This window comes from Mytilus edulis, chromosome 2, assembly GCF_963676685.1.
Source record: "Mytilus edulis chromosome 2, xbMytEdul2.2, whole genome shotgun sequence".
In the NCBI taxonomy this organism is placed as follows: Eukaryota; Metazoa; Mollusca; class Bivalvia; order Mytilida; family Mytilidae; genus Mytilus; species Mytilus edulis.
This window is the reverse complement of record NC_092345.1, coordinates 41327498-41338012: the sequence shown is the minus strand read 5'-3', so window position 1 is coordinate 41338012 and position 10515 is coordinate 41327498. Positions and strand designations below refer to the sequence as shown.

At 34.1% G+C, this 10515-nt stretch overlaps 1 protein-coding gene across 1 annotated transcript; it reads right to left on the bottom strand.

Moving 5' to 3' along the window:
* Nucleotides 1–2184, bottom strand: LOC139510850 (uncharacterized). Its single transcript, XM_071297390.1, has one exon. The coding sequence runs from the start codon at nt 2182–2184 to the stop codon at nt 1–3; it is 2184 nt and encodes a 727-aa protein (XP_071153491.1).
* Nucleotides 2185–10515: the final 8331 nt, after the last annotated feature.

Below are 10515 nucleotides of genomic sequence, written 5' to 3'. Positions count from 1 at the left end.
TTATATTCTCCAATGTCCATAGGCCAAACTTTGTATCCCATCATCTAGTAAGTATCTTTTATCATCATAAGGGGATAAGCCCAGTTTGTTGATTGATATATTATATAACGTATGGTCATATGAACGGATCTGTGTCATGGTAGACATGTGGATTTCTTTGTTGAATAAACTTTGTTTATAATGTTCATGTCTTGTGTCATGTTTGATCACACTCTTCTTTATACCCTTCGCTGTCTTCTTCTCGCATAGTTTTTTATTCTCTTCATATATCAATGAGTACATCTTTGACTTGAGACCAACAAATTCCTGTATGGGAATACCATGTGTTTCGTCTTTCATCTTTCCTAACACCTTTTTATTCAAAGTGCTATAAAGACCATGTTCAGGGTTATACTCTGACGTATCAAACAAGTGTTTGTCCTCCATCATATCTTGATATATATCATCAGTGTTGATGTTGTAGCATAGCGAGTCAGTGTCCGTAAACAAGAGTGTTGCTCTAGATCCATATTTATCCTTTATGTAATTATAATGAAAATCGTACATAAGTGTCTTTGACAAATCGAGTATAGTGAATCCCACGTAAATAGGTCTGTTTAAGTATAATCGTTGTTTCAGCATGTGAACAGCCACCAAGTCGTCGTTGAATATTTTGAAGGCATGAAATGTTGGTTTGCTGATTAATTTTCTGGCCTTTGATTGGTCATTCAAAAGTTTTATATCTGTTCTCTTCCTTAAATTTTCCATCGTCTTTCCAAAGACTGCATTATTCATGAGTTTGAAAAAGTCCTTTTCGAACTCATTTGTTGCAAGTTTTCTCTTCTCTGTGTTGAAATCAATATATGTCTTTAGCCAGGGTAGTTGTTCAAATGTCATGACTCTATGGATCTTTGTTAGTTTCATTCCAAGTGATAAGTAGAGCTTTAAATTTCTGTAATGTACCACGTATTTTTGCTTTGGATGTAAATTTGGTATCAATTTTTCTGTTGAGGTACCTTTTAAGCTCAAATCGTCCAATAGCTTTTTCGCATAGGGTGATAACATATCATTTGTGACCTTCAATTTTTCTGGAGCAAGTGGATATTCGTTGTGGTCGTCGTGTAGCTCTCTTGGATATTCTAAGTCAACTTCTAATATATAACCATTTTCACTGTCGTCTGCAATGTCACATATGTTTAGGTTCTCAATTTCAGAATCGTTGATCCATCTGAAACCTTCAACTGGAAGTGCCTGTGACATGGCCCATCCGTATAAGTTGTTGGCATCTAGGTACATCACGTGATTAATGGGTTGATTTGGATCGTAGCTTGGTACATGTTCATTGTTAGCTTTGGCATGGCGATGGGATATCATTGATATTCCACCTCTTAAACCTTTCTCTATAAACAAATGCATGTCTATGTCAGTGAGTAATTCCAACTTGACACCTGTCATTTTCAAGGCAGCTTGCCAGGCTAAACCGGGCGAGGTATAGAAATGTGCAGCATCCAGCCCATAGTAGTTGAGACAGATCTCCCTGAAATTTTCAAAGACGTCGGCTAATGCAAGGACATCTGATAGAACGTATAGATCGTGGTACTGTCCGAGATTCTGTATGTTAAACAATTGCCATACCTGTTGTGCATGCGCATAGTCCAGTGTGGTTATACCTTCTCCCGATAGTGTACTATAAAAATCTTCAATCGGTGGAAGTTGAGATTCTAAAAACTTTGCCTCGGAATCAAAGTACTCGTATGGGTATACTTGTTTACGCAGAAGTAGGCTTATCCATTCTTCTCCAAAGTGGCTTGTCATGTGTCTAAATTTACTCGAACCTTCTTTTGCGAGATTTTCCACGAGATTTTGTAATGAGGAAGACATAAACTGGAGTGAGTCTATAAAGTCCATACATCCCAATGAAAAAGAAATATACTTTTCCATATTATTCGCGATACAATTCAGCTGCTTTCCTTCAACTTTTCCAATAGCTTGCATAATCAAATGACTATCATATCCTCTCAGATTGTGAAAAACCACTGGAGTTCGACCTGTAAACTTATAATTGATATTACAGTCGTTATGAGCTGCCCCTCTAAATTTTCCAGTCACGTGACAATGATCTCGTACTCTAATGTCTGCTAGTTCTTTTTTACATATGTGACACATGGTTGCCTTCTTAAAGGATTGCCAATCACTCCCAGTCATGATCATGGGTTCGCAATGCTTAAATTTCTGTTCTATTTCTTCCTGTTCTTGTACCTACACTCCACAAATTTATCAGCAGCATCAGCACCCCGATAAACTACTGATTCATTTGATGTTTCAGGTGTCAGACCTACCACTTTGTAAGCAAAGCCGCATGGTACATGTAACGTAGTCTTTTTCGTCTTTTGATCACACTCGTTGTTATCCAAAATTGGTTCTTGAAGACATTCAAAATCTGCATATATGATGTATGGCACCTTAAGCTGTTTCCGAATATCTTTGTAATGTAACCACTTATTGTCTTCAGTTGGGAGTTCAATTTTCTGTGGTCCGTGGGTTTGGCAGTATGGTAGGTGGTTGCTTAATATTCTTTCTTTGGTAAATCCGTGTAAGCAGTATGGGCAGTAAAAATGTCGTCCGTGATGTGTGTGCTGGTCACCTAACAACCGATTAAGATTTTTAATCCAGCAAAAATGTGACTTCTTGTTGTCCGATATCATGAGTAGATTAACATGTTGTTCAAATCGATGTTTTGAAATAAGTATAGGGAATACTTCGCCTTTGTCGAATCCAAAGACATTAAGAGATATTTCATTCTGCTTTTCGAACTTTGGTATGTCAGCTAATTTCACAGGAAACATGATGGTATCAAAGTTTAAGCTTGAAGCGTGTCCCTTGTATTTCCAAACTCGCTCTCTGTGACATTTCGCTGGGTAAATTGCTGCCAAAATCGACCACATGAAACATTTGCTATCTTTGTTTTTCACATTGACTATTGCATGTTTAGATCTAAGTTTGATTGGAAGTGGAATATAACTTGAGCCTTTTAGTGGTCTGTACCTTGCCATATGTATGGTAAGATCTACCACTTTATCCACCGTCCAATTACTCCCTTGTCGCTGATATTCAATGAAAGATGTATACATCTTTTTGATAGATTCCTTTAATCCAGCATCGATATCCTCCAATTTTAAACTGGTCTGGCATTTCCCCCGGAAATGCGGCTCTGCAGTTTCTATGGCATCTTCTTTTTGTCTGCTCATTTTAACTTTCATGGATAGATACCACTTCAATCCACCTCTTTCATTAATTTTACGCTTGATGACATTTTTAACATCATCATATCGGCTTTTTAGGAATGACATTGGATCAAATTTATTCAATCCTTTTGCATCGATCGTATGTGTTTCAACGGTTCCATTGAGCGCTTTGAAGTTGCATGGATCCGTCTTTTCATTTGTTTCTGTACTAGTCGTAGTAACACCACCACCCTTTTGAACTGGTTGTTTGTCATGGTTTCGCTTATGGCGTTGGTAGTTGTCTTTTCTTGAAAATACCATATCGCAGGTGGGGCAATGCCATTTCATTCCAGTATGGACCGATCTCCTATGGCGCATTAAACTCTCTTTATGGGAAAACGATTTTCCGCATACACCACATTTGATTGGAGATTTTGTCATCTTGACTTTTTTCGACGCTGGTTCCATCTTTTTAACCTGAAACGTAAAAGTGTGCTTAATATTGTTAAAGCATTTTTATTTTTATTATTATTAGTTTTCATAATATAATACAGACAACCAGCCATTATTCATATCAAAGGAGTCTATCGCCACTGGTACTCGCCCACGGGTCGGAAAAACGACTCCTCAGTCTACCGACCGTATGGGTTCCCAGTCTTGATACTGATATGAATAACGATCTGATTGATATTCAAGAATGTTTGACTAAGGCTTTCGCCAAAGTAGTCACCGCCCGTCAACATTTCCATCACTGGAAACAGAGCTGCTCTCGCAGTTAAGCAAGACTGCAAAGGTTTTGGTCGGAGAGGTCTTCCTGACTATAGCGGGGCATGCCACATGACACTTCCTCTCCATTGTTAGCTACATGACACTGCCCTAAGTCAGTACACCTTACCAGTGCAGGAGACTACTTCAAACTTTCGAGAACTCAAAATTAAAATACAGCCTCCCCCTTTTATTTATTCATTCTAAAGATATGCATCTGTCCATTCCATTTAATTGTTATTCGTAAAATTAATTGGTAATTTAAAAACAAAATTTATCAAGAAAACTATAATTCATATCATACAATGCTTTACTATTAAACGTTAAATAATTGTTTAAAATAAACAAATTATTAGCCATACCAAACCTTTTAAAAATCCTTAAGATAAGTCTGCTAATGTAAACTTGATTTCACCTTTAGAGTGTCATCGATAAGACTGTACGAGCCCTGCAATTCACAGCGTTTATATAGCAGAATTTTCATAAATTTTGGAAATTCCGTAATTTACGTAATCTGATTGGTTAATTTCAAATCCGGCAAATTTTTTCGATCGATAATCAGTTCAGTCTAATTTACCTGTTGGAGCGACCAGACGTATTTTTCTTTGCTAGCAAGGCAAAATAATAATAAAAAAAAAAAAATAATTTCTGCAGTCTGTCCTGATGTAATACAATATAGTTTGAAATAAAAGCATTTATTAATGAATAAGTTTATCGAAAATGAATAAAAGTTTAAGTATAGCCTAATTAAAAAAAAAAGGGGGGGGGGGGTTGAAATAATCATTATTTGAAAAGATTTACTTGACATGTTTACATTAATGGTCATTCACTCGTGTACTTAATCACACCAGGTTATTGGGGTCAACAGAAGGTGTTGAAATGTCTTGTTTATCAGTTTAGCATTTTATAGTAAAAGGATTTCAGTTTAAAAGTTAATATGATCGAGGAAATAATAAAACAAGTTTTCAATGTATACTATATATTATATGATTAACTTAACGGAGGGATTATAGTTGGATATTAAAACAATAAATAACAGTATGTATCATCGAACACATTAAAATTAACTACTTGATAAATCTCATCTTTGTAAGAATAATACTATTTAATTCAACTTATATTATGATTTACTTCTTTCGAAAGACTGCATAACTATGTTTATAATATTTTCAACATGGCGATTACATTTAAATCGGATTATTGACAAGTCTAAACTTGATTATGACACAGACAAGTTTACGCGCACTTTCAGTGATTTAGCAATGATATATTCGAAATAAAATACTTATAAAAAAAAAAAATCAAACCAAACCAAAAATATTAAGATACATTATACTAAATAGTGTCAATAATATAACGATTTAATGATTTGTATAAGAATTCAATATGGCGGATTTATTGACACGTATCAACATGTTAAAGGTCACTACGTACACTACTGGTCAAGTTTAAACACGCTTTCAATATTGATTTAATAATCATGTTATCAGAGTGATTATCAGAGATAGATAGCCGTAGGTGAATATGTAATACCAGAGACATCTAATACTAAACTGTAAATACTAAGGTGGGATTTTCCTGTCTATCTATTAATAGACTGGGAATTTTCATCAAATTTAAAGAAAAAAAATATATATACTTATCCATAATAAAAACAAACGTAATTAGTAACACTTAATAGTGACCTTATCTAAAGAAATTAATTAATTAATGTCATAATACCTAAAAATGACGTCATAAAAATTAGCCTCACATCGGGAGGCTACCTTTTCCCCATAGGGTTAACATTAGAAAAAGTGGCCCAGAATGCCCACTTCCCCCACTACTGCCCATTTTAGCGAAAACTTTCCTAGTTGAATAATACTAAAACCACGAGCATAAATTTATGCTGGCTTAATATTAAAGTTGTATGTATATATATATGTTCACTTTGGTTCATCATGGAAATAAAAGTAATTCTATAGTTGTCACTCAGCTATTTACGTTTTTCTTGATACTATCATCAAATTGCAAACAACAACATATATAAAAATACAATATAAAGACGAATGTGCACCACAATCTAAACAAGAAAAAGAGAAAAATCAGTTCCTACTGCAACTTTATGAACAGTATTGTACAGTGGGTATACCCAGAGCCCATTACGTACGTTCTCTGGAATATAAAGTGAATTTGATTTTAAAATTTTAGTGTTATATTTTAATGGACATGATATTTTTAAAATTGTGCTGTCTTGCTTCTATTTAAAAAAAAAATTGATCATTAATCATTAATCATTAATCATAAAATGGATTAAAGTATTGCTCTAAAATGGGTAATGATAATTTCTATTTTCGTTCGAATGGGTTTAAAATTTTGGGCTAAAATGGGCTTTTCTTTGGCGCTAAAACGTTAGATATTTTTATTTAAAATGTCCTACCAATGCGCTAAAATGTCCTTCGCCGAAACAGATACAGATATTAATTTTAACTAGATTCGATAAAAATCTGTTAAGATATCGTATCAAAATTATGATAATTTGAAATAAAAATATATAAATTTGATATAGCATATCCCTTTTGCACTGATTGTGCATGGGTTTTCTCTTCTCGATCTCGCGCATGGGTCTTGGTTTTTAATAAAAAGTGTGCAAACAAAATAAATATTGAAACAAACATATATAAAGAAAAATGCAAGGATGAACTTACGGATGTTTCATATTAATCCTTGTATGTGCCCATCGAAATTGATAAAGATGCATGCCAGGATTTTGAGGAAGGGGAAGCATTTTTTTTTATCAAGTGCATGTTCCCATGTCCCTAGAAACACACTATCCATTCTTTCTGATTTGAAAATGTGCCGAATATAAATTGATCCTTTTTCTATTATAATCGTTCGTTCTGAGACACCAGGTCCCATGTACTGAATAGAGAACGTTCAAACAAGTCCCCCAAACTGCTTCAAATAATATTTAAAGGGGAGGAAGAAGGTTTCAGAAACATTAAACCTGTTAAGAAAGTTTTGAATAAGCATTCAATGACATATTTGTCGCTGGACGTCAGATAAACAATGAATCGATACACAAAAAAAATGCGACACTTTGGGTTACGCAATGTTTCAATCAATCTCATTATTATAATCAAATCATACTATTGGTAGAGAAATTCACAATTTGTTATATCAAATTGACAATTTGTTATTTCTAATTGATAATCTGTTCTATGAAATTGAGAATTTGTTATACCAAATTGATTATCTGTTATATCAAATTGATAATTTGTTATATTAAATTCATATTTTGTTATATCAAATTCATAATTTGTTATGTCAAATTCATAATCTGTTAAATCAAATTCATAATTCGTCATATCAAATTGGAAAAAAAGTTAATTAGCAGGGCACGTAAAGGCTTCCGTAATTTGCGACGTTAGGCACTAAATGTCAAGTTTTACAGAATGTAACGTCAAAACAAGTAAAAAAGCATGGTGTGACATTATGTCTAGACAAAAGTAGTCGCTGACTGTGTCGTTAATTCTTCCGACATGTGATCGAAAATGGGTTCAAATAAATTCCTGAACAGTAGATTTTAATGTTATATAGTATTTTTTTGTGCTATTATAATTTCAAATTTCCCCCCTCCAAAACTGTATAATATGACTTATCATACTTGTAACAAAAATGTAAAAAACGGCGTTTTGTGACATTTTGACTAGACCAAAATAAAAAGATCGCGTTTAATTTTTGTCGAGCCTTCGACTTTAGTCGAAAAAGCGAGACTATAAGCGATCCTACATTCCGTCGTCGTCGGCGTCGTCGTCGGCGGCGGCGTCCACAAATATTCACTCTGTGGTTAAAGTTTTTGAAATTTTAATTACTTTCTTAAACTATACTGAATTTCTACCAAACTTGGACAGAAGCTTGTTTATGATAATAAGAAAGTAACAATACTTACTGATTGAAGACATAGAAAGTTGTATATTTATTGTACAATTTTGACACAGGAAGAGTGGATATGTAAATTGTGGTTTGGATCTGCAGCATTCGTTCGATTTTTGAAGAGCTCCAAAAAATATGTGAGATTTGGGTTTTGTGACAGAAATACAAATTTCTAAAAATCATTAATTCTGACACGATCTTTTGAAATGTTGTAACAAAACTTTTTATTTTTTTCCCTTATTATATACGGAATAAAAAGATATATCATTTTCGGAATAATATACTTGAATTACCTTTTAAAATCACTCTTAACTTCACCCCTATCCATATTTTTTTTCTATTTTCGGCTTGACCACAAAACAAAGTGAACTTTTCGTACTGGTCAGACGCGTCCAGTTAACGATGACTTCATAAATAAAACATACACCATTTACACCAAAGACTATTCTTGCTAGGAGTACAACTTTTTTTTAATAAGTTTAAAAAATGACAAGAATAACTTCAAAGCAACGCCGATCATATGTCGCGGTGTTACTTGTCTACACGATCAAAATCAGTGTTATGAGGGATCATTCGAGTAACAAAATGAATAAAAGTATTGATTTTAAGGCATTTTCCATTTTTACTTTTAATTACTCACATTTTGATATATACATTTATTTTAAGAATTGAATGATTCTTTTTGTAAATTTATTGGGGTGTAAAAGCGTTGACCGAAGTACATTTTGTATGAAGCGCGGAAGTGCTTCATTCTAAAAAAATATACGCACGGTCAACGCTTTTACAACCCTATAAAGTTACAAAAAGAAGCATTCAATACTTATAATTACATTTTTTAGCTATGATCATGAAAACACGAATTTCATATATTTTATTATTTAATTCACCTGTGCACTTTATTGTTGGAGCACGTGTTATCATGAATGACGTGTTATCATTTACGGATTAACACGTGATGTGCAGTTAGCCAATCAGAATAAAATATTATAATGAAACATACATCTAATGTAATTATATAGTTATCAATTCCGAAACTTCTAACAAATGCAATAAAGGCGAACTGGAAAGCAAAACCCGTATTATCACCAACACCGTACGCGACGTCTATATGCAATAGGTCAACTATATTTGGTGTATGGAAATATTTTTTTTATGTTTAAGAAAATAAGAGAAAGTGAATCTTCAGAAAGTCAAAATGAAACACCGCCGGTATCAAAACAAATCCCGGAAAGTGACGAAAAAGAAGAAACAGTTGTAATGGATGAGAGCCGGACTGACAGTTAGGTAAAGCTACGTCCAATTTGACGCCTTCTGCATGTAGCTCCATTTCAGATTTCACTCTTAGTCTAATCAGCAAATATGAACCTCCATACCTTGACATTGAAACACTTTAAAAAATGTAAATGACTCATTGCATTGTGACTGCGAATGAAATAAAGAGGCATCCCTTTCCCTTGCATTTCCGGCAGCAAAAACGTTGCGTCACTAGTCCACTGCAACAGAGGTGTCCGTCTAGACGTTCGCAACCAAAACTTTGTCAAAGAAAGACTACAGGTGCGTTAATAAAAGTTTTTTTCACGTTCTTTTTAACTATTGTTAAAAAAAACATGACGGAATGAACACGACGTAAGAAAATTTGCTCCGACACAAAAGTAATATTAGTGTATTTAAATGTGGTTCTTGACATTATAGTTGTGCAAATCGATCAGAGATATGATCAGATGATTGACATTTATTCATTTTGATGGGAAACAAACGCAAGACTAGGAATAATTCATCGAAAACAGATTTGACCACACCAAACAAAGCCGCGTCCAAAATGGCGACTCACAATCAAAACATTTCAGATGTTCTCACTCAAGCACACGAATCACTTCACGGATCATATATTGATCAACCAGAAAACACAAACAATATTCAAATGAGTTCTAAAGACCAAACGTTTACATGTAGTCCTAATATTCCACTACAATGTCCGAGCCGGCCGATGTTACAGAGCACCCCCCTCCCGGGTTTACCAAACGGTCCACCACAGCAAACATTGGTGCCAAACTTTTAACCTCCACCTCCACCTTTACCATCAGACATCCCAGCACATCTTTCACAACAAATGATATTCAATAATATCAATGACACTAACCAACGTATCCAACGACTTGAAATGACATTAAATCAAAGGTTAGCAAAGTTAGATATGTTAGATGTGTTAGATGCCAGGCTTGGAAATTTCGAAAGAAATATCTCTTCAATGAAAACAGAAATCGAAAACATTAAAACAGTTCAACAAAATCAATCCAAAATACTACAAAATGAAGAACAGCATCATCATAATATTGAAGAAAGGGTCAGACAGCTAGAACAAAATAATATGGGTCTTGAAAGGGAAAACTACGAAATTTCTGAAAGACTTCTAGAACTCAAAACCCACTCAATGAAATACAATTTAATTTTTGCTGGCATTCCAAATGTTCATGGGTATGAAGAAAACACCGAAAATGTACTACGTGATTTTCTTTATTACGAGCTGGGTATTGCTGATTCAAACAATGTCTCCTTTCAAAATGTACACAGACTCGGTGAACGACAGGATAGAAAACATAGAAGTATAATTGCGCGTTTTACATCCTATAAT